The 26170-nt window shown below is 40.9% G+C and overlaps 2 protein-coding genes across 2 annotated transcripts; one reads left to right on the forward strand and one right to left on the reverse strand.

Annotated features, from left to right (window-relative positions):
- The first annotated feature begins 2183 nt into the window (after nt 1–2183).
- LOC130297896 (gastrula zinc finger protein XlCGF17.1-like) lies at nt 2184–5020 on the forward strand. Its single transcript, XM_056550744.1, has 2 exons — nt 2184–2481; nt 4095–5020. Exons 1-2 carry the CDS (start codon nt 2253–2255, stop codon nt 4943–4945), a joined length of 1080 nt encoding a protein of 359 aa, XP_056406719.1. The 5' UTR covers nt 2184–2252; the 3' UTR covers nt 4946–5020.
- Nucleotides 5021–19837: 14817 nt separating this feature from the next.
- Nucleotides 19838–25648, reverse strand: LOC130297890 (zinc finger protein 605-like). The gene is made up of 5 exons (XM_056550735.1): nt 25552–25648; nt 24745–24871; nt 24597–24661; nt 23593–24430; nt 19838–21541 (listed from the first exon to the last, which is right to left on the reverse strand). The coding sequence occupies exons 2-5, from the start codon at nt 24830–24832 to the stop codon at nt 20016–20018; spliced, it is 2517 nt and encodes an 838-aa protein (XP_056406710.1). The 5' UTR covers nt 24833–24871; nt 25552–25648; the 3' UTR covers nt 19838–20015.
- Between the last annotated feature and the right edge of the window lie 522 nt (nt 25649–26170).

A 26170-nucleotide genomic window follows, 5' to 3' on the forward strand; every position in this document is an offset into this window, starting at 1 on the left:
GGAGAGGTGAGGGATTCTGGGAGTGATGTCACATGACCTCATTCTTATCTATGTAATAACAGATGGATATGACCGGAGAGGTGAGGGATTCTGGGAGTGATGTCACATGACCTCATTCTTATCTATGTAATAACAGATGGACATGACTGGAGAGGTGAGGGATTCTGGGAGTGATGTCACATAACCTCATTCTTATCTATGTAATAACAGATGGATATGACTGGAGAGGTGAGGGATTCTGGGAGTGATGTCACATGACCTCATTCTTATCTATGTAATAACAGATGGATATGACTGGAGAGGTGAGGGATTCTGGGAATATATGTAGTGATATTAATGTGTCTCTCCATACACAGGATTACACAGTAGTGAAGAAGTCCTCTAGTGGGCGCTGTCGGGCCCCTGTGTGTGAAGGTTGGGGTAGAACCCTGAGCCCAATCCCGGGGCCCCCACCTCACTCCCTGATACATGAGGAAATGGATGAACAGAAAATCCGAGAACTCATCAACAAGATGATGGAGCTGCTGACTGGAGAGGTGACCCTGCTGGGACATTATACAGTAATGGAGGGGTCTGGTGATGACTGGAGAGGTGACACTGCTGGGACATTATACAGTAATGGAGGGGTCTGGTGATGACTGGAGAGGTGACCCTGCTGGGACATTATACAGTAATGGAGGGGTCTGGTGATGACTGGAGAGGTGACCCTGATGGGACATTATACAGTAATGGAGGGGTCTGGTGATGACTGGAGAGGTGACACTGCTGGGACATTATACAGTAATGGAGGGGTCTGGTGATGACTGGAGAGGTGACCCTGCTGGGACATTATACAGTAATGGAGGGGTCTGGGGATGACTGGAGAGGTGACACTGCTGGGACATTATACAGTAATGGAGGGGTCTGGTGATGACTGGAGAGGTGACCCTGCTGGGACATTATACAGTAATGGAAGGGTCTGGTGATGACTGGAGAGGTGACACTGCTGGGACATTATACAGTAATGGAGGGGTCTGGTGATGATTAGAGAGGTGACACTGCTGGGACATTATACAGTAATGGAGGGGTCTGGTGATGACTGGAGAGGTGACACTGCTGGGACATTATACAGTAATGGAGGGGTCTGGTGATGACTGGAGAGGTGACACTGCTGGGAATGTTGGAACATTATACAGTAATGGAGGGGTCTGGGGATGACTGGAGAGGTGACACTGCTGGGACATTATACAGTAATGGAGGGGTCTGGTGATGAATGGAGAGGTGACACTGCTGGGACATTATACAGTAATGGTGGGGTCTGGTGATGACTGGAGAGGTGACCCTGCTGGGACATTATATAGTAATGGAGGGGTCTGGTGATGACTGGAGAGGTGATCCTGCTGGGACATTATACAGTAATGGAGGGGTCTGGTGATGACTGGAGAGGTGACACTGCTGGGAATGCTGGGACATTATACAGTAATGGAGGGGTCTGGTGATGACTGGAGAGGTGACACTGCTGGGACATTATACAGTAATGGAGGGGTCTGGTGATGACTGGAGAGGTGACACTGCTGGGACTTTATACAGTAATGGAGGGGTCTGGTGATGACTGGAGAGGTGACCCTGCTGGGACATTATACAGTAATGGAGGGGTCTGGTGATGACTGGAGAGGTGACACTGCTGGGACATTATACAGTAATGGAGGGGTCTGGTGATGACTGGAGAGGTGACACTGCTGGGAATGCTGGGACATTATACAGTAACACCACTGGAGGGGTCGGGGTGATGACTGTATCATTATGTGTCAGGTTCCTATAAGGTGTCAGGACGTGGCGGTCTATTTCTCCATGTAGGAGTGGGAGTATGTAGAAGGACACAAGGATCAGTACAAGGATCAGGTCATGATGGAGGATCAGCAGCCCCTCACATCACCAGGTAATAGACATGACTATATACACACGTCCTCTCATTATTTGTATGTAAAGAATGAATTCAGTCTCTGTATATGTTCCCTACAGTCAGATCCAGTAAGAGAACAGCACCAGAGAGGTGTCCCCATCCTCTTGATCAGCAGAATATGGAGGTCATTACTACAGGGAAAAATCGGATCTATATTAATGCTACAGATATAAAGGAAGAGACGGATGTGAGCGGTGATGAGCAGTATAAGGAGGACAAGGGCATTTCTACAGGGAAAGGTCTGACTTATATAAATGCTACAGACATAAAGGAAGAAGAAGAGACAGATGTGAGCGGTGATGAGCAGTATATGGAGGACAAGGACAGTCCTATAGGAAAAGATCTGATCTATATGAATGCTTCAGACATAAAGGAAGAAAAAGAGACAGATGTGAGCAGTGATGAGCAGTATAAGGAGAACATTCCTACAGGGAAAGATCTGATGTATATTAATGCTACAGACATAAAGAAAGAAAAAGAGATGGATGTGAGCAGTGATGAGCAGTATAAGGAGGACATTCCTGCAGGTAACCGCCCAGGTGAGTATTGACTACTAAATACAGAGAAGGGTCACAGATTCTATTCAGTCACCGGCTACAATAATATTTTCGGGAAGTATTGGTGTAACTAGAATCTCCAGGGCAAATACTATCCCCCTCCCCCCTATATTGACTCTATAGCAGTCGACTTGATCACATCACCACTACATAGTGACTGAATAATACCGCCATACTGTTTATGAATCAAACACATTATATACAGACTAATATTCCCCCATATAGCAGTAGATACCAGCTCTCTGTCGCTCTGTCTCTCTGGAGTCGCTATCTTTCCTTTTTCATCCTGAGGATAGGGAATAAGTGTCTGATCGTGGGGGGTCCGACTGCCGGGACCCCCTGTGATCTCCTGCCCAGCACCCCAGCTCTCTCCAGGCACAGGTGACCTCCGCTCCGTGCAGGGATTACTGTCAACCACCGCACCAAGAGGTGCCCGACATGTCTCTCCATGAATCTCTATGGGAGAGCCGGAGATACACAAATGGGATGCCAGGCAGGAGATCGCGGGGGTCTCAGTGGTCGGACATATATCCCCTATCTTCATTAGTGGATAAGGACTCATGTACTAGAATTTTCCGTTAATCCCTTAACGACGCAGGATGTAAATGTACGTCCTGGTGAGCTGGTACTTAACGCACCAGGATGTACATTTACGTCCTATACATAACCGCGGGCATCGCAGAGATGCCCGGATCATGCGCGGCAGGTCCTGGCTGATCGCAGCCAGGGACCCGCCAGTAATGGCGGACATCCGCGATTGCGCGGATGTCCGCCATTAACCCCTCAGATGCCGTGATCAATATAGATCATGGCATCTGCAGCATTGCGGACACTAAAATGGATGATCAGATCGTTCGCAGCGCTGCCGCGGTGATCCAATCATCCAGAACGGCGCACGGAGGTCCCCTCACCTGCCTCTGCTGCCTTCCACGGGTCTTCTGCTCTGGTTTGCGATCGAGTAGACCAGAGCAGAAGATCACCGATAACACTTATCAGTGCTATGCCCTATGCATAGCACTGAACAGTATTAGCAATCAAACGATTGCTATAAATAGTCCCCTATGGGGACTATTAAAGTGTAAAAAAAAGGATTTAAAGAAACTAAAATAAAATGTGAAAAATCCCCTCCCCCAATAAAAACATAACTTGTCCCATTTTCCCTATTTCACCCCCAAAAAGTATAAAAAATAAATATATATATACCGTATATATATTTTATATACATATTTGGTATCGCCGCGTGCGTAAATATCCAAACTATTAAAATAAAATGTTAATGATACTGTACGGTGAATGGCATGAACGTAAAAAAAAAAGTCCAAAATAGCTGCTTTTTTATAACATTTTATTCCCCCAAAAAATTATAAGAAATGTATTAAAAGTTTTATATAAGCAAATATGGTATTAAAGGGGTATTCTAGGCCAAAACTTATTTTTTATATATCAACTGGCTCCGGAAAGTTAAACAGATTTGTAAATTACTTCTATTAAAAAATCTTAATCCTTCCAATAGTTATTAGCTTCTGAAGAATGAAAAATGTCCTGGGTTGTTAAGGGGTTAATACTGATAATAAAATCTGTGTTATTCTCTGCAGATTTTTGTACCAGGAGATCAGAGGAGAATCTTATATCTTCAGATTATAAAGCAGATGATGATATCACACAAGATACATATGAAGAACATTCCATTATCCCAGATACACCCTCAGCCCTTCACAGCCAAGATCTGTCATCTCCTCCTTATATACAGGTCCTGTCTTCTCAGTCATCACAGGATGTTCAGCTAAATAAAGGTCACAAAAGGAATGATGGAGATCAACAAGCTCATACAGGAAATAAACCATATTCATGCTCAGAATGTGGGAAATGTGTTACTTCTAAATCAAGTCTTGTTAAACATCAGAGAATACACACAGGGGAGAAGCCATTTGCATGTTCACAGTGTGGAAAATGTTTCACGCAGAAATCATATCTTGTTGAACATCAAAGAACTCACACAGGGGAGAAGCCATTTTCATGTCCAGAATGTGGGAAATGTTTTACTAATCAATCAAGTCTTCTTCAACATCAAAGAACTCACACTGGAGAGAAGCCATTTTCATGTCCAGAATGTGGGAAATGTGTTACTAATCAATCACATCTTATTCAACATCAAAGAACTCACACTGGAGAGAAGCCATTTTCATGTCCAGAATGTGGGAAATGTTTTACTAATCAATCAAGTCGTCTTCAACATCAAAGAACTCACACTGGAGAGAAGCCATTTTCATGTCCAGAATGTGGGAAATGTTTTATTGATCAATCAAGTCTTATTCTACATCAAAGAACTCACACTGGAGAGAAGCCATTTTCATGTGCAGAATGTGGGAAATGTTTTACTCAAAAATCAGGTCTTATTCAACATCAAAGAACTCACACAGGGGAGAAGCCATTTTCATGTGCATAATGTGGGAAATGTTATACTGTGAAATCAAAGCTTGTTAAACATCAAAGAACTCACACAGAGGAGAAGCCATTTTCATGTGCAGAATGTGGGAAATGTTATACTGTGAAATCAAATTTTGTTAAACATCAAAGAACTCACACAGGGAAGAAGCCATTTTCATGTGCAGAATGTGGGAAATGTTTCACTGATAAATCTAAGTCTTATTCAACATCAAAAACTCACACAGGCTAGAAACCATTTTCTGTTTCAATAGTTTTTATTGAATATTTTTTGACAATCTAAAAGAACAATGCAAGTCCCTTCCAGGGAACTAAGTAGAAGAAAAGCAAGTATATAAACAGGTAAACATACAAGTAAAAAAAAATTAAAAGAACCTAAGAACAAAGGTGGAATAAGTTGACTTGTACAATTGCAAGAATATATGGCAATGTGTCTTTGAACTCTAATGGGCTAGTCATATAGTAATAGCGAGCGTTGACCTACTACAGGGTTTGAGTGTCAAGAGTTTAGTTACTCTGCGTGGCATGTAAACAGTCTACATCCTGATATCTATCTCAGTAGGAAATGATGGGAGCGGTAATGGAGGGTAAAGGAACAGGTAGGGGTAGGAGGGTGTAGGGGTAAGAGGTGTAAGGAGTCAGGAGAAGGTGTTGAAAGGATAGGCAGGTAGGGGGGGGAGGATCGTAGAAAAGGGACCCGCGAAGGAAATGTAAGTGATCTCAGCAGGTTATATAGTACCAGTAGCGTGTGTTGTGGAAGACCACCTATTCCATCACTTGTAAAATATGAGCCGTTACCATAGGCGATGATGCGTTCATATGTGTAGGTGGTATTTACTTTATTAATGTCCATGTCTATAGATGGGGTGTTGGGTGATTTCCACATGCTGGTAAGTGAAATTTTCATCACAATTAGGATAATACATATTAAATCTCTCTCGGCTCTAGGTATATCAGATAAATCGAGAAACAATAGAATCTGCTGTGGGGTCCAGGCCCTCTCCTCCCCTAAAACCTCATTCAAGAGCTGTTTGCAGGTGAGCCAGTAGGCTTTAATGGAGGGATATTCGCACAAAATGTGTAACAATGTGCCCCTCTGTTCACAATCACGCCAACATAGTCCAGTCATTTCTGAGTAGATGTGGGACAGGGGCTCAGGAGTGTAGTACCACCTCAATATGGTCTTCATAGCAGACTCAACATGTGAAACACATTGAAAGGCTCTACGTATATTCTGGAAAGCCGCTCACCATTGGGATTCAAAGATAGATTTTCCCAGCTCGTTTTTCCAGGAACGAAAGGGGTGTGATTTGCGAAATTGGGAAGTATGGGATACATTAGAATATAAGGGGTGAAGGCCCTTTAGGTTGCTAGAGAGAAAAATTTAAGAGGGTTTATGTAACTGGATGGAAGATGGTGGAGTATGAAGTAAGAAATGATGCAAGCGCAGAAACTTGTAGACGTCAGAGTGAGAAATAGAAAAGGTAGAGTGCAATTCTGAAAAGGGTAGTAGGGTTTCAGATAAATAAAGTTGGTGGAGATGTGTAAGCCCACTGTGAATCCATGGGACCAGCGATATGTCAGGGCTCATGCTTTGTATAAGAGATATGGGAATGAGAGTTTTGTCCGTGGTTGTGGGGGTGTCCACTAGGGAGAGGTTTGTTACCCATGCCTTATATGAGGCCGCCACAATAGCGTTGGAAGAGGGGGCGGTGTGTGGAGACCAGTATGGCAGAAAAAGAACGTCTTTAAGTAAGTATGGGGAAACCAAGGAGTTTTCTATATGGACCCAAGCAGTGGTCAAATCTTCCTTGCGCCAGCCTCTCAACATCCCCACCAGGGTGGCAAGATAATAACACCACAAATCTGGTGCCCCAAGTCCTCCCATGTCTCTGGACTTAGTCAATATGGATGCGGCCAATCTGCGCCTGTGGCCTGACCACACAAAGGATGACTAAATGGCTTGTGCCTTAGAAAAGAAGGATTTAGGAACAGCAATTGGGAGGGTTCTAAAGAGATAGAGGAAGCGGGGTAGAAGAAGCATCTTAAAGGCTGCTACTCTGCCTGTCCAAGATATGTCGAAAGAGCTTTGTCTGTCCGCTTCAACGCCGATGGTCTGTAGGAAAGGTTCATAGTTATTGGAGTATAGTAGGTTATGAGGGTATGTTAGTTTGATTCCTAGATATTTAACACTAGTGGTTTACCAATCAAAGGGATGCACATTTTTAAGGGTATCTACCAGGGCGGGGTGAAGGTTTAGAGGAAGGGCCTGAATTTTAGTGGCATTAAGGTGGTAATAGAAAAGCTGACCAAAGTGAAGTATGGAGGTCATGGCAGCCGGCACAGAGACAGAGGGATCAGTAAGTGATAAAATAATATCATCTGCATATAATGAGATGATGTGATGTCGTCCTGCGATGGAAACTCCAGAGATTTGTTCTTCCTGCCTCAGCGCCTGCGCTCATGGCTCCAGACATAAATTAATATAAGGGGTGAAAGGGGGTGTAATAGATTTATCTGTGTAAAAAAATGTTCATTTAGGAGGCCCCCCTTCCCCATCTGTTTTCCCTCTCTGCTCCTTCCGGTATCTTGGCCCCCGCCATCGTGTGAAGACTGAACAAAAGAGACTTGTGAAACAGTTACAGGAAGTTGAGAGACACGAGGACAAGGCACATCCCCCATGCTATTTGCTCACTCCATATATGCTAGAAAATCCCCTAGCAGGGGGTGGGAACTTATGTTAATGACAAAGGTGATATAAGCTTGAACGATTTGAAATAAACGCTGAGTGGACAGAACACAGGGAACGCTAAAGCACAATGGCTCTGTCTGATTTATTTCTCTATGCTTCGGTATATACATACTGTATACGGATTTGGTAAGATAGTTACAAAAACGCTGAGTTAAATCCACCACAGATGTCGCCCAATGTCGTGGGGCTGGATTATAGGCCTCATGTGCAGGTCTGGTCGCAATACCCAGACCAGACGATTGAACAAAGGCGGACGCAGATGGGATTCAACTCCAGCCGTACGGTAGGACATACTTGTACCTAGCCAAAAGTACCCATGTCTCCCCTTTGTTTTGTCATGCTGATCTAGCTGACTTGCATGTGACATTACAGAGAAAGATAGATACATTCTCGTCCAGAGACAATTACCCATGTATAATGTAGCTATCTTACTGCCCGAGTGTGTATGAAATGTGTGTGAGTGAATAAGTGGAATTGGGACTGTTCATTGGGGAGTTGAGTTGCGGAGTACGTTGTCATAGATAAGCATTGGGATGTTAAGGCATCATCAGAATGTTTAGGACAGAGTCATAAACAGATAAGTGATCTAGGACGCATATGGTGCTGGTTGCCTGGTATAACGTCATAATTATAGCTTATCTAGGACTGGGGGTACAAGGGATTTTCCCGGCAATAGCAGATTCCTGGAACTTGTCCCATTGCAACTGATTGAATATGTGAGATGTGTCTTGTCTTGTGTGTGTGTGTCCATGGATTATTGTTAAATTAGCTAATTCAGACGAAGAGGGGGAAATAACTTCCCTTCTAATACTAGATCTAATGTATTAGTGTTTTAAAGATATCTCCTAAAAGTACAGCAAGGTTTTTGAGAGGGTTTTAGTTGGCAACAGCTGGGGGCACCCTAGCGGTTGTGGGCTTTTTGGAGGAGACAGAGGGGGCTGAAGAGAGCTGCAGGGCTTTGGAATGTGCAGAAGTAACCTGAGCTCACTGAGGGAATTGCACGGAGTTGTATAGAAGGAAAATGCAGTTTGATGGAAAGCATGTGGTGAGTTCAAAATGGAATTGATAAATTATAGATATTAAGGCAGTTGCAAGTTTGAAATATTGCTGGTTGATAGGATAAGAAGCTTTATATATATGGCAGTGTAATATACAGTTATATATAACAGCGTGATTCTTGAGAACAATTGTGATTTGACTTAGTTATATTGTAACCATCTGAATGGATATAGATAGGCAAAAGAATGTGAGGTGAATAGATAGGCATAAGGTGTTGGCTGCAAGTATGATGCAAATATTTAGGTATTGACGTTAACACCGATGTACAGACATACATTTGTTTCTAAACTGGTGATAGGATATGTGAATTATCATATTTTCAATTAAGAGGGTCTTTGTAGTAAGCAGAGGGGAGGGACTGTGAAAATTGAACTACATGTATAATATTATTAATATTATGGAGCTAAGAATCCCTTATGGAGTGACACCCTAATACTAATTCCTAAAGTTATAAACCCAGATCTTACCTTTCTTCATTCCATGCTTTTTTTCTCTCTCTTTCCATGAGGCTGCTAGTCTCTGCCACATGCTTATTCTGTATGGGGAGGCAGCCATGTTACCACTCCCAGAAGTGAAGTTCCTCCCCCAGCAGCCATTTTAGCTCATGCAATTAGTTCTCACCTCCACTCTCCAGCAGCCATTTTAACACACCTAGTCAATTGAAGCATATATGATAGATTAGGAATACATGGAGAATGACCAGTGAATGGATTTAGGTGAAACTGGGTATGTACATGTTTATGTCATAATGAAACTACTTGATGATATTTTATTAATCTCTTAATAAGTTTGTTTTCGCAGGAGTGCAAGATGGATAAAAAAAAAAAAAAGGAAATTTATAAGGAAATGCAATTACCGGTCTGATTATATTATAGGAGTAACAAGAGAAGTTTGGCCAAGGAGAATAAAATAAAACGTAAAATAAATGAAAAAGTGATCACTGTTTAATTAATGAATATTACTTTAAGCATTTAAAATCAGCTAATGGTTTATTGATTATAAATAATGCACATTGACGATGATTTTTTTTCCCAATTTTTGAAAGAACTCTGTATATTTTTTATTCTTTTACATTTTGTTTTTGGTGAGAATGTGGGCCCTGTGCGTGTTGTATGTTGAGTATTTGTAAATGCTGGTATTGTTGCATGTGACATGTGTATGGTATGTCTTCATGTAGGCACTGATTGCTCAAGAATTTTTGAAGAATGAACAAACTGAAAGAAAGACAAAAAGCCAGACTCAAAGGGGTGGTGACCAGTGACATAGGAGTAGGAGGAGAAAGGTGGGGCTTATAGGAAGATTGACAGAACAGCCTTGGTCTAATGAAACACATTCATATTAAATTGAGGGAACTACAAATCTATGGTTTAAACTTGAATGTGTTATAGTACCTGCATACGCAACGTGATATACCTGTACATTCTACATTGTATTTATTTGAATAACATAAATTTTAAGTGGATAACTTTATAATGATATTTAGTGTAATACGAAGATGCTGATTGTCTTAAACTTATAAGATTAAAAAATAAATAAATTAAAAAAATTAATTTCAAGAGCCATGATAGGATATTGGAGAATCCATGGTTAATGCTGAGTTATAAATGTAAGTTTGTTCTAAGTAATGTAAAGATGTAATACATAAGACAGGATATATGGTGACCACACGCAGAATGAAGTTCTACTGCAATAAACCACTCGATCTGAGCTGGTGGTTCAGAGAAGTAGAGTTGAAGGTATTCACTGAGATGTGTAAGATATCTGAAGGTATGACACAATGAGTACGGGTCCACTTTAATTACCGCCCACAAGTATGGGCCTATTGACGTAAGAGTGTTCTTGAATACCTGAGCGAACCAATCTGTAGTTTGTAATTCAAGTGTTCAAAGTCCGAGAGCTGCCAGAGAAAGTGGCCATCGTAAAGATCAGAGACACATGAAGGAAACAGCCCCAGAAGCCAAGGGGACTGAATGGTGAAGGAGGCTGCCAAGGCTGCAGTGCCCCTGTTCCCCCACAATGATGGTACAAAGTGTACAGGTGGATGGGCAATGTGGAATTTTCTGGTTAGGTCTCTTGCGGGAACCAGCTATGCATGCTGAGAGAGACCAATGGAAGAAGAAAGAGGTGGTACAGGGCAAAGAAGGCATCCGGAAAGAGTTGGTAAGAAAATGTATGTGCCAGCAGTCTTGTACCCCATGGTAACATATATGACCCCATACACTAAGCAGAGGGGAGCTATGTGCATAGTAATGTCAGTACATTGGGTCGCCTCAGGATTCTACAATGCAGAAAGAAGGTTTGTACAGACGTCATCATTTACATCTGACATATGACCTAGGTGAAAACAATAAAGGTACCTGACCAACACTCTCCATAATCATCTTACCTGTTTCAGAGAATATGAGTAGACTTCATCTAACTGCCTGGGGTAGGTCAATATCAGTATCTCCTTGTCTAATTGTACTAATCCCTAACCATAGATACAGTGAAGTATACAATTAAGAACCTTTTTGTGAAACTACCTAGTTCAGATTCTGTAATTGTCACCCATTTCTTCAAAACCTATGCAGGAAATAAGTAAGGAAAGAGAAGATTGCATATGATGATCCCGTATAGATGTATCTCTGATAACTGTTAAATCTATGTCTGTGCATAACCATGGTTGTTCCAAAGGGAAAGATAATCACAACGGATTGTTAGGATGTGACGTTGTATGAGGAGAATCAGTAGGTGAACATGTACAAAAAGCGGGGTGCAACAAGTATTTCAGTGAGTGATAATGTTATAAAGGAAAGGAATACTTGGTGTAAGATTATAGAAAGGATAGACCTAGCTAGCCAGATGAGTAAATAGTAACTATCGTAAAGTATGGGATACTTGGGGATATGAAGTTTAGAGTTAAATTAGAAAGGAATTAAACTGGGGAATACACATTAGTCACGACACGACTGCCCATACACACTTCCATTACAGAACCTACAAAGAAATCTAAACCACACTTTAGAGGAAAACATACAGCCCCTGCTGGGAGTTTCGATCCCTTTGTGTATATTGATGTTAAAGGAGTCCCAAGAGGGGCCCCAGATGAGTTTATAGCTAGAGGACAAATAAAAAGATGGAGTTGAGTCAATAATATCCCAGATTTCCATGAGTAAAATTAATTACATCTATTATAACCAACTAAGATTAATACATTTCTTTGTAAATGCTTTTCAATGTTAGACCGAACAACTAAGAGTCACATCCACTATAATATTCCAAAATGGTACGGCATTAGATATGATGTATGGTGTAAAAGGAAAAAGGGGGGTATACAAGATGTTTGGGAGACTTGTTGCACGTATATCTCAGCCAGTATAGGACCAGTAAAATAACCATACTTCTAATTCTAATAATCTTGCTTTGTTGTGTTTTGCCTAAAGAAGAAGTGTGAGACAACCGACAAGAATACCACGCCAGTAATGACAAGTGAGGACTTTGAGATTACAGATGAAGCCTATACCCCATTACAGAGCTTCAATGCCATCTATAACACCAGTGACCCATAGGGACAGCATCTGACTCCATATGTGTAAAGTCTGAGGCTAAGGGGGTCCATGGATAAGCCATGGGTCGTCTAAAGTACAGTGAAAACACATTGGGGCAGATGAGTTAGGATGATGGAAATTAGGGAAAGGGAAAATTGGTCATTTTAGGGGGGACTGTGATAGATATTTACATGTGTGTATACATACATTTTATATACTGTATATGTAAAATGTCCATTTAGGATGAAGACTCCACATTTCTGTTACTTGTCCACTCCTCCCCTATCTGCTCTCTCCCCATCTGTTCTCTCTCATATCACCCCTCCCATCATGTGAAGAGTTTGAAAAAAGGAAGCCCGGGAAAGTTACAGGAAGTGGAGTGCCATGAGGACACGGCACATTCCTCATGATATTTGCACACTCCCGAAATCAGTGATGGCGAACCTATGGCACGCGTGCCACAGGTGGCACACCGAGCCCCCTCTGTGGGCACGCGGCCACAGGCCCCCGTCACATTCCGGACATCCTTGTGTCCCGAAAGGTCATGTCGGGACACAAGGATATCCCGGTTACCTCTCTGCGGTCCCGCGTTCGCTTTAAAAATGCAGGGACCGCCGGGAGGTAGAGCACGCAGGGACATCACGTCACTGACGTCGTATGCGTGCGCCCATAAAGCAGAGCGGAGCATCGGGGAGAACTGAGGATGACACGCGTCTGGTAAGTGACCAGTGGGACGTCATCTTCGGTGTTCTGACACACACATACAGCCTCCAGCCATACACTGTATATGGCTGGAGGATGTATGTCGGTGGGGGGACACTGCCTGCCTAATGTGGGGAAACACTGCCTGTCTAATGTCGGGGAACACTGCCTGTCTAATGTCGGGGAACACTGCATGTCTAATGTGGGGGAACTCTGCCTGCCTAATGTGGGGGGAACTTTACTGCAGACCTTGTGGGGGGAATTATACTGCCAACCTTGTGGGGGGGAATTATACTGCCAACCTTGTGGGTGGGGGGGAAGTATACTGCCAACCTTGTGGGTGGGGGGGAAGTATACTGCCAACCTTGTGTGGGGGGAATTATACCGCCAACCTTGTGGGGGGAAGTATACTGCCAACCTTGTGGGGGGAACTATACTGCCAACCTTGTGGGGGGGGGGGGAATTATACTGCCAACCTTGTGGGAGGAAGTATACTGCCAACCTTGTGGGGGGAACTATACTGCCAACCTAATGTGGGGGGAACTATACTGCACCTAATGTGGGGAACTATACTGCACCCAATGTGGGGGAACTATACTGCCAACCCTAATGTGCGGGGAACTATACTGCACCTAATGTGGGGGAATTATACTGCCAACCTTGTGGGTGGGGGGGGGAAGTATACTGCCAACCTTGTGGGTGGGGGGGAAGTATACTGCCAACCTTGTGTGGGGGGAATTATACTGCCAACCTTGTGGGGGGAAGTATACTGCCAACCTTGTGGGGGGAACTATACTGCCAACCTTGTGGGGGGGGGATTATACTGCCAACCTTGTGGGAGGAAGTATACTGCCAACCTTGTGGGGGGAACTATACTGCCAACCTAATGTGGGGGGAACTATACTGCACCTAATGTGGGGAACTATACTGCACCTAATGTGGGGGAACTATACTGCCAACCTAATGTGGGGGAACTATACTGCCAACCCTAATGTGGGGAACTATACTGCCAACCTAATGTAGGGGAACTATACTGCACCTAATGTGGAGAACTATACTGCCAGCCTAATGTGGGGGAACTATACTGCAAACCTAATGTGGGGGAACTATACTGCACCTAATGTGGGGGAACTATACTGCCAAGCTAATGTGTATTCTGATTTAATTTCTGTGCTGGCACTTTGAGGGGAAAAAAGTTGGCGTGCATTACGATTCGGGCACTCGGCCTCAAAAAGGTTCGCCATCACTGCCCTAAATGCTAGAATATCCCCTAGCAGGGGGTGGGAACTTATGTTAATGACAAAGGTGATATAAGCTTGAACGATTTGAAATAAAGCCAGTGGACAGCACACAGAACGCTAAAGCACAATGGCTCTGTCTGATTTATTTCTCTATGCTTCAGTATATACATTACGTACAAGAACGATGAGTTAATCTACCACAATAGTAACTGTTGACCTGTGTTCTATATGAGGGTTCATGGGTGACTGGTGTATATTGGTCGTGGTACCTGAGGGTGCTGGGCCAGAAAGATTATTGAGTTGTGTCGATGGTGGTGTGGATATGGCTGAAATGTTCTCGGGCCGAGTCGGTAGTGAAGTGGATATGACAGGAGTGTTGGAGTTATGTATCGGCATACTCTGTCCAGACTCTGGTTTATTATTATGTTGCGAGAGTATTTGTATTTACTATTGGTGAAATGACGTGGATTTCTAATGTGGTTGCCAGGGGTAACCCGTTGATATTGTGATTTAGAAAATGGTGGACAATTTTCAGATACTTTGGAGTATGATCTGGGAGGGTTTGTAGTGGTGTTGGTGTTATTAGAGTTGCAGAGGTTATGATTATTGTTATTATTTTTGTTGTTATTTTTATGCCAGGACCATGGGTCACCAGTGTTATAGTCGGTGCGGTCTCTGTTATATTTATTGGCTTATTTCTCTATCAACTCAGTTTCTAGTTTGATTAGCCGAGTGGATATATTATGATTAATTTTATCAAAGTCATGGAATGAAGAAAAAGATTTAAGTTCATTTTGTAAACTTAATATTTCAGTATTGAGTGTAATGCAACGTGAAATTTGTTTCTCACAGATATTCTTTAATAAGCAATGCATGCCAATTAGTAACATATTACTATCATCATGAAAAGAAGGGTTAAAAGTCAGTCTTAGACCCCGTGGGGTAATTTTCTCTTTGAGATATAGTTCGAGGAAATTGGCATCAATATGCTGCTGCATCTCTTCTTTTAATTTGTTTTCCAATGAATGAAAGAGAGATGTCATAGTCTGAACATCAATTGGATCTTGAACATCTATCGTTTCAATAGTATCTGGTGCGGTAGTACCATTATAAAAAGACAAAGTGAGCCTGGAGATAAGCTGCTCCCGCTGGCTCAACCGATTAGCATAGTAATTCATGATGTCTGGTCCTGGCGCGGCAAGCCTCGAGTGGAATGCAATTCAACCGGTCACCAGATAAGTGCCATGGAATAACTAATATATAAATGGAAAAAAAAAAACAACAAGAGGTGTGCCCATAGTGAGGACCGTTTAACATGAGTGAGGAGATGAGACAAAGATGGGTTACCCCTAGGTGTTGCACTCAGAGCACAACACCTACAATAGCGTCTGGATGTAGATAGTCAGATGGAACCGCTGCCACGAGGAACTTCCCGGTGTGACGTCAGTCGGACTGGAGGAATAGGATAGCAGGAGATGTGTGAATAAGTTCCTCTACAAAAGGCGCTGGTAACCAAAAGTGGAGATAAAACTTCTTTATTTGCTACGCGTTTCGATCCCGAACCGGGATCTTCATCAGGCATAAAATTCCGTGCAATACAGTTACATTTATAGTCTAAGAAGATTGATGACCACTTCCGGAACACCGGAAAAAGACGTATCACTAAGATAATGTAATTGTGCAATAAATGCAATGTATAAGAATCAGCGCAATAGTATTGTTAAAATCATTAAAGATTATTAATATTTTATGTTAAAAAGTATTAAAAACAAGTCAAACCAGCCTCCACTTTTTATCCTTTTTATAAACAAGCTCCTTATATTGAAGTTTTTAAGGAAAAAATTTATCAAGTACCCAGAAAGAAACCGAATATTACCAAACATGAGCAAAAAGCACTAAAAGATCTTCAAAATAATAGAAACATTGTACTACGACCGCCAGATAAGGGTGGCGGCTTAGTTATTATGGATCTTGATTATTATGAAAATGAATCTACTAATATTTTATCCAATACATTATATTATAGCATTACTGATAATGATCCCTTTATGAAAGTAGAAGCAGACCTCCAGAATCTCATTAATGATGCTTTCAAACAGAGTATTCTCACCAAAGAAGAACGCAATTATATTACTATAAAAAAATGGCAATAAGCCCTATTTCTACTTCTTGCCTAAGATCCACAAGGATGTAAAAAAAAAAAAACAGGTCGTCCTATTGTTTCCTGCACATTATCAGCGACGAGCAATTTAGCTCACTATATAGATTTAAACCTACAAGAACATGTTCTGAAATTGACGAGCCATCTCCGAGATTCATCTCATCTGATTGAATACCTTTTAGATATAAAGTGGAAGCCAGGATGGAAGTTTATCACCTGTGACGTATCAGCGCTCTACAGCAATATTAATCACGATAGAGGCATCCATTGTGTCAAAGAATTTTTAGAGCAAGATGCCACTTTGTCCATCCCACATAAAGAATTTCTCATTAATGGCCTGAGTTTCATTCTAAAGAATAACTATTTCACCTATAATGGAAAAATATACCATCAGGAAACAGGCACGGTGATGGGCGCGAAAGTGGCACCTTCGTTCGCTAACTTATTCATGTGCTCTTTTGAAATTTTTTTTATTTGGGATAATCCCATTTTATTACCCCATATTAAACGTTATCTTCGTTTTATAGACGACCTGTTTTTTATATGGGAAGGAAATGACGGATCAGAGGCTCTTTTACTGGAAATATTAAATAACAATGACTGGGGCATTTCTTTTACATGGAATCAAATTTTAACAATATCACATTCTTAGATTTATGTATATCACATGATGACCACAGTATTTTTACATCTACTCATTTTAAATCCGTTGATGCGAACAGTTACCTAGAATTTCAGAGTGGGCATTACAAGAAATGGATCAACAATATTCCCTTCAGTCAATTCCGGCGTATCAGAAAAAACTGCACAAAAGATAGTGATTTTTTACCCAGTCACGTATTTTAAATAAACGTTTTAAATCTAAAAAATATCCCGAACAAATTATTCAGAATGCTTTTGAGAAAGCCAGAAATTTACATAAAAAAAGATTTTTAGCCCCCAAACAGAAGAACACCAAAAAAGAGGTTAATAAATTCTCTACAAATTTTATTACAACTTTTAATAAAAAACATATCGTCAATTAAACATATTTTAAAATCACACTGGCATGTCCCACAACAAGATAGCGATCTCAAGCAACATCTACCAAACAGACCACAGTTTACCTTTCGGAGAGCACCAAATCTGAAAAGTTTACTATCCCCGAGCCAGTTACGCCAACACCGCTCTCAAACCAATGATAACTGTAAAAATCCTTCTACAAAACCCGGCAGTTATAAACATTACAGCAAAAACTGCACGTGTTGTAAAGAAATCACACACGGCTGTACTTGGATCACCTCTAAATAAACAGGGGAAAGATTCAATATAAAAACCCGCCTGACATGCCAGTCAGATTTTGTGATATATGTCATTCAATGCATATGTTCACTTCAATACGTTGGAAGAACCACTCAATCACTCCTCAATAGGTTAAATAAACATCGATATAACATCAAGAATAAGGTTGTACTTCATGGAGTTTCAAAGCACTGTGCTCAACCTGATACAAACAATCCGATCACCATTACCCCTCTGGAGGCTATACCACAAAATGTCTCCAATAGATTCCAGCAATTAAAACGCAAAGAAGTGTATTGGATATATAGGATGGGAACTTTGGTTCCCGATGGTCTTAATGAACTCTCTGAAGTTATTTTAGAATACATTAGATCACTTCATGCTAAAAGATAGAGGGATTCTTTTTCTCTTTTAAACACCTTGTCAATTATCTATATATATTCATTGTGTACATCTAATTATATATAAAATAGATATTAATTCATCTTTTCTCTTTTAAACATCTGACCAACTATATATATTTATTGTATACATCCAACTTATTATTATATCCATTACTATTATCCACATTAATTTTTCCCACTCAAATAGTAGATGTTCCGTCCACGCATCTAGCTGGAGTCTTTTCTCTGCTTTTTGCTGCGCATGTCACTTTAACTTATGTAAAAACACAGGGTTTCATTGCCATCTAGTGGTGTTTTTTGAGTACTAACACCACACATTGTCTTTAGAGATGAGCGAACTTACAGTAAATTCAATTCGTCACGAACTTCTCGGCTAGGAAAGAGTCTCCTAGGACTGTATCCACCTTTTCCAGCCCACGGGAGCACCTGAAAGCTGAACTCATTTATGCAGGATAAGTCATCAACTGCCGAGCCGAGAAGTTCGTGACGAATCGAATTTACTGTAAGTTCGCTCATCTCTAATTGTCTTCTCCACATCATTGTACTACAACACTGCCACCCAATGGTTGTTTTGAGGTACTGTTTTTCATTCATTTTTAATCAGTTTCACAAATAAAAGTTTTTAATACTTTTTAACATAAAATATTAATAATCTTTAATGATTTTAACAATACTTTTGCGCTGATTCTTATACATTGCATTTATTGCACAATTATCTTAGTGACACGTCTTTTTCCGGTGTTCCGGAAGTGGTCATCAATCTTCTTAGACTATAAATGTAACTGTATTGCATGGAATTTTATGCCTGATGAAGATCCCGGTTCGTGATCGAAACGCGTAGCAAATAAAGAAGTTTTATCTCCACTTTTGGTTACCAGCGCCTTTTGTAGAGGAACTTATTCCCACATCTCCTGCTATCCTATAATATAGAGCAAGATCATATATCTCTGCTAATCAGTCTTAATGTCTTACCAAGATCATGTATAGAAAATAGTCCAGAATGGGGCGGAAGTATATTACATTTCTTCCATGTTTATTTCCTTAGATGGATTTGCCCATTCTTGGAGTCATGTGATTTGTAGTTGGTTAGAAGGGGGCGGAGTGTATTTAGCATTCCATATTGATATGTCTATGATTAGATATTGCCTATCTTAATATCATGAGGTTCCTCTGAATAGAGTGATATGTAACCTTTTTCTTATATCATATTCCTAACCTAGTAGATTTTGTTTTATTGTAACAAGTTACTTACTACTCACATGTATTGTTCTACTATATGTAGTCAATTAACAAGCTTGTAATGTTTACTAATATATAATTGATATTCATTTGCATATATCATTGTGTTTGTTACTAATTTATGTCTATAACCTAATAACCAATAAATCTGCATACTTTTATAATACCTGTGTATTATTGTATATTGCAAAACTTCATCCTTAAGCGTTACCGTCATCCCGTCATAAAAAGAACTTGTTGATATCTGAGGAAATAGTCAGACTCAGATGTGAATTGTAGAGATGAGAGAACTTACAGTAAATTTGATTCGTCACAAACTTCTCGGCTCGGCAGTTGATGACTTTTCCTGCATAAATTAGTTCAGCTTTCCGGTGCTCCGGTGGGCTGGAAAAGGTGGATACAGTCCTAGGAGACTCTTTCCTAGGACTGTATCCACCTTTTCCAGCCAACCGGAGCACCAGAAAGCTGAACTAATTTATGCAGGAAAAGTCAGCAACCGCCGAGCCGAGAAGTTTGTGACGAATCGAATTTACTTTAAGTTCGCTCATCTCTAGTGAATTGTATTGATTAGCTTTGTCTACAATTCACCAGGTCATAATTTTGATATTTTTAATAATTTTCAATTGTTTTAATTTTTCATAATTAATATTTTATGACCATAATTCATAATTGAGTTCTTACCGCACGACAATACATACAGATGTGTTATTTGGATTCTATTTGCATTTTGGAAAACAGACATTTCTGTAGGTGTATAACAAGATGTGCTTTCCGAGTAAAACATTTCCCACATTCAGAACATGGAAACGGCTTCTCCCCTGTGTGAGTTCTTTGATGTTCAACAAGAGTTGATTTCTTAGTAAAACATTTCCCACATTCTAAACATGAATATGGTTTTTCCCCTGTGTGAGTTCTCTGGTGTTCAATAATATTTGATTTAGAAGTAAAACATTTCCCACATTCTGAACATGAAAATGGGTTCTCCCCTGTGTGAACTCTCTTATGTTTAACAAGCCGGGATTTAGAAGTAAATTTTTTTACACATTCTAAACAAGAAAATGGCTTCCCTCCTGTGTGAGTTGTTTGATGTTCAACAAGATTTGATTTCTTAGTAAAACATTTCCCACATTCTGAACATGGAAATGGCTTCTCCCCTGTGTGAGTTCTCTGATGTTCAACAAGCCGTGATTTAGAAGTAAAACATTTCCCACATTCTGAACATGAACACAGTTTCTCCCCTGTGTGAGTTCTCTTATGCTGAACAAGCCATGTTTTAGAAGTAAAATGTTTTCCACATTCTGAACATGAAAATGGCTTCTCTCCTGTGTGGGTTGTTTGATGTCCAACAAGATGCGATTTCTGAGTGAAACATTTTCCACATTGTGAACATGCAAATGGCTTCTCCCCTGTGTGAGTTCTCTGATGCACAACAAGATCTGATTTAGAAGAAAAACATTTCTCACATTCTGAGCATGAAAATGGCTTCTCTCCTTTGTGAGTTCTCTGATGTGTAACAAGACTTGATTTCTGAGTAAAACATTTCCCACATTCTGAGCATGAATATGGTTTCTTTCCTGTGTGAATTCTCTGATGTTCAACAAGCCGTGATTTAGAAGTAAAACATTTCCCACATTCTGAACATGAACACAGTTTCTCCCCTGTGTGAGTTCTCTGATGCTGAACAAGCCACGTTTTAGATGTAAAATGTTTTCCACATTCTGAACATGAAAATGGCTTCTCTCCTGTGTGAGTTGTTTGATGTCCAACAAGATGTGATTTCTGAGTGAAACATTTTCCACATTGTGAACATGCAAATGGCTTCTCCCCTGTGTGAGTTCTCCGATGCACAATAAGATCTGATTTAGAAGTAAAACATTTCCCACATTTTGAACATGAAAATGGCTTCTCTCCTGTGTGAGTTCTCTGATGTGTAACAAGACTTGATTTCTGAGTAAAACATTTCCCACATTCTGAGCATGAAAATGGTTTCTTTCCTGTGTGATTTCTTTCATGTCCAACACCCCTTCTGTGACCTTTATTTAGCTGAACATCCTGTGATGACTGAGAAGACAGGACCTGTATATAAGGATGAGATGACAGATCTTGGCTGTGAAGGGCTGAGGGTGTATCTGGGATAATGGAATGTTCTTCATATGTATCTTGTGTGATATCATCATCTGCTTTATAATCTGAAGATATAAGATTCTCCTCTGATCTCCTGCTACAAGAATCTGCAGAGAATAACACAGATTTTATTAATAATTGTGCTCATATTTATAGTCTTTTTAGTAGAACATTATAAGTGCAGCATGTGACATCATGGAACCTTCTCCCCGTCCTCCGGATAATAAATAGTTAATGTAGACATAATATAGGGTCTTCAGGTCACATACACCCCACTCCTGGACCCCATCACACTCCCATCCAGCAGCAATGAACAATCCATAGGGCACAAATCAGACGACAGCCGAGGCGGTTCAGAGCCCCCAGCAATACAGAAGTGCTGGGAAATATCCCAAATTATTCCTCTAGTCGTCTACATGGAAATCCTGCTGACTATATAAGATGGAGACAACAGGGACAATAAACACAACAGCGCAAGGACTTTAACCCCTTAATGACAATGGACGTTAATGTACGACCTGGTGCGGCAGTACTTCGCGCACCAGGATGTACATTTGTGTCCTGTACATGACAGTGAGTATCGGAGTAGTGCTCACAACATGCACGGCAGGTGCTATCAGCAACAAGGGAACCGCCGGTAATGGCGGACATCAGCAATAGCGCTGATGTCCACCGTTAACCCCTCAGATGCCGTGATCAATACAGATCACGGCATTTGTGGCGGCGCGGCACTTGTAATAGCTGATCTGATTGTCGGCGGCACGGAGGTCCCCTCACCTGCCTCCACCGCTCTCCCGGGGTCTTCTGCCCTGATTTGCCTTCCAGCAGACCAGAGCAGAAGATCGCTGATATTACGGATCAGTACTATGCCTATGTATGGAACGGAACAGCATTGACAATCTAATGATTGCTATAGATAGTCCCCTATGGGGACATAAGGAGTTAAAAAAAAAAGTTAAAAAAAAAGTGTAAAAAGTAAAAACAATACATTTAAAATCCACCCTAAAAAAATGTAAATCATTATTTTCCCCTTTTTTACTCAAAAAAGTATTAAAAAAAATAATTATTAAACATATTTGGTATTGCTGCCTGCATAAATGTCCGATCTATCAATGTTAATGATCCCGGTGAAAAGCGTAAACATAAAAAAAGTACAAAAAATTGGAACAAAAAAAAAAAACTACAGGTCATGGTGCAAAAAACTGAGCCCTCATACCGCCCCATATACGGAAAAATTAAAAAGTTATAGGTTGTCCAAATAGGGAGACTGATTTTGTAAAAAAAAAAAAAAAAAAAGAAAAAGTTTGAGATGTTTTAAAAGCCGGACAATAATAGAAAAGTGTATAATCATGGGTATAATTTTCATCGTATTGACCAACAGAATAAAGAACTGTAAAGGGTACAGTGTGAAAACCAAACCCTCCAAAATCAGCAAAATTGTGGTTTTCATAAAAATTTCCTCACAAAAAAAAAAATTGGGGTTTGCCGTACACTTTATGGTAAAATGATTGATGTTATTACAAAGTACAATTGGTCGCACAAAAAAACAAGCCTCTTATGGGTCTGTGGATGTAAATTTTAAAGAGTTATGGATTTTAGAAGGTGAGGAGGAAAAAGCGAAAAATAAAAATAAAATTGGCCTGGTCCTTAAGGGGTTAAAGACAAAACGCATGCTCAGTATCAATAAGGGCCACACTTTGAGACCACGGATCTAAAACATAATCCTGTCCGGCTGCAGCATCATCTTTGTCCCAGCTGAAGCACAGACCTGGCAGGACTAGTACTCCTCTGTGCTCACTCCTGTCCTATCAGACTGCAGCATGAAAGCAGAGAGGAGGGGGTTACAGAGCAGACTGCAGTGATTGGATAAAGAGACCCGGCACAGCAGACCCAGGGAGGAAGTGAATGAATGGTGAGTGAGGGCCGGCTCAGTGCTTGCCTCGGACACTCCCCTTCCTGAACAGTTTACGTCAGAATAAGTGAGCAGCAGAACAGAGGGATTTGTAAGCCAAATACAGAAGACAAATAAAACAGACCTGTATAGCATCTGGATGACCTAGTGAGTAACATATATGAACATTATTTTTTTATGTGATTACTGCAGCTGTGACTGAGTAGAATCTGTGACTCTTCTCTGTATTTAGTGGTTACTACTCACCTGGGTGGTTACCTGTAGGAATGTCCTCCTTATACTGCTCATCACCGCTCACATCTGTCTCTTCTTCTTTCTTTTTGTCTGTAGCATTAATATAGATAAGATCTTTCCCTGTAGAAATGTCCTCCTTATACTGCTCATTACTGCTTACATATGTCTTTTCTTCTTCCTTTATGTCTGTAGCATTAATATAGATGAGATCTTTCCCTGTGGGGCTGTCCTCCTTATACTGCTCATTACCGCTCACATCTGTCTCTTCTTCTTTCTTTATGTCTATAGCATCAATATAGATCAGATCTTTCCCTGTAGGAATGTCCTCCTTATACTGCTCATCACCGCTCACATCTGTCTCTTCTTCTTTATTTATGTCTGTAGTATTAATATAGATCAGATCTTTTTCTGTAGGAATGTCCTCCTTATACTGCTCATCACAGCTCAAATTTGTCTCTTGTTCTTCCTTTATGTCTGTAGTATTAATATAGATCAGATCTTTTCCTGTAGGAATATCTTCCTTATACTGCTTATTACTGCTCACATCTGTCTCTTCTTCCTTTATGTCTGTAGCATTAATATAGATCAGATCTTTTCCTGTATTAATGTTTTCCTTATACTGCTTATTACAGCTCACATCTATCTCTGGAGCATTAATATAGATCAGATCTTTCCCTAAAGGAATGTCTTCCTTATACTGCTCATAACCGCTCACATCTGTCTCTTCTTCTTCCTTTATGTCTGTAGCATTAATATAGATCAGATCCTTCTCTGTAGGTAAGTTCTCCTTATACTGCTCATCACCGCTCACATCTGTCTCTGTAGCATTAATATTGTTCGGATCTTCACCCTGATTCATAAGATGTGGAAGAAATATAGTAAAAGTCATCAGACATTAGGAGAAGTCACGTGGGATGTTATAGATGAGCAGGAGATGAGGAGTCATGGAGGGTGAGGGGACTGACCACAAGAGCTTCACAGCCCTTCTACAGATCATAGGGAATATCTCCATCTACCTGATCATCCTGTGGAAGAAGACGACGGGGACACCTCTCTGGTGCTGTTCTCTTACTGGATCTGACTGTAGGGAACACATACAGAGACTGAATTCATTCTTTACATACAAATAATGAGAGGACGTGTGTATATAGTCATGTCTATTACCTGGTGATGTGAGGGGCTGCTGATCCTCCATCATGACCTGATCCTTGTACTGATCCTTGTGTCCTTCTACATACTCCCACTCCTCCATGGAGAAATACACCGCCACGTCCTGACACCTTATAGGAACCTGTATTGTGAATAAACATTTAATTCTATACAATTCCAGGATGTTATATGGAGACATTTGAGGGGATATTCCTGCACATGATTTATCTTCTCGCTCTCGGATGATGAGGTGAATACTTGTCGGGGCAGATCCTCTATATTATGGTCACATGTCCCGAACTGACCGCAAGTCTGATGATCCAGCTGTCAGTTCAGGTCATTATACCCAAAGCGCCCGTCCCATGGAGTGTAAGGAGTTAAGTGATATTTCATAGTATCACTGCTCCCCTCCCCCGGGACTATATAGATGGCTGCTTACTGTCTGGCCCCTAAGGATAGAATTGGCAGTGCTGTGCGCCACTTAACCCTAGCTAGACTGGTTGCTCTTATCCCAGCGAGTAGAAGGGACAATAAGCAGCTATCTGTATAGTGTGTGGCCCCAAAAAAGTTAAGGCAATTCATCACCACCATTTAACTCCTTCATGGCTGACTGGGCAGGAGGTATATAATGTATAGCCATGGGCCCAGCTCCGGAGCAGGAGACGCATCAAATCTGACATATCTTCTGCTCTTGTGCAGGAAACCCCTTCAGAGCAGGGACTCCTGTCATTAAAGTGATAAGATTTGGAGGGGAGGGAGGCCGCTGCCAGTCTATGAAGCACAGTCAGGAGTTCAGCACGATTCATAGTCCCTAGGTCCTACCTGCTATCAGCATCTGGGACTCATTGCTAATGCCGGACATCACCAATGCCAAAAATCTATTTCCGGTAGCTCAGTGGAGCTGATAATGACACCCACAGTGAAATAGCGGGGTCCTGGTCAGCTGAGAGAGCGGGTGGAGGTCCCTAACCTCGCTCCACGCTGTCTGAACGACGCTCCAATCCTGCAGGCAGCCTCAGCATCACAGCATTGATCAGTGTATGTAATCTATAGATTCCATGTAATAGTCTACTACAGGGACTAAAAAACTGGGAATAAGGTAAAAAGAACATTAACTTAATGTGAATAAGCCCCTCCCCTAATAAACGATTAATCTTCCCCATTTACCAATTATTATTTTTATAAAAACATATACATATGTTTAACCGCACGGTCAATGGCGTAAACGTAAAAAAACACCACTTCATGGACCAGAAAAAATTCATAAAAAGTGATCAAAAAGTCTCATCAAAACTAAAGTGGTTCCGATAAAAATTACAGATCACGGCGCAAAAAATGACTTTCATACATCCCCGTATACGGAATAATAAGAGAGTTATAGGGGTCAAGGTAGGACAATATGATGCATAATAATTTTTGTACAAAAAGTTAGAATATTTTT

The sequence above is a fragment of the Hyla sarda genome, assembly GCF_029499605.1.
Source record: "Hyla sarda isolate aHylSar1 chromosome 1 unlocalized genomic scaffold, aHylSar1.hap1 SUPER_1_unloc_1, whole genome shotgun sequence".
In the NCBI taxonomy this organism is placed as follows: domain Eukaryota; kingdom Metazoa; phylum Chordata; class Amphibia; order Anura; family Hylidae; genus Hyla; species Hyla sarda.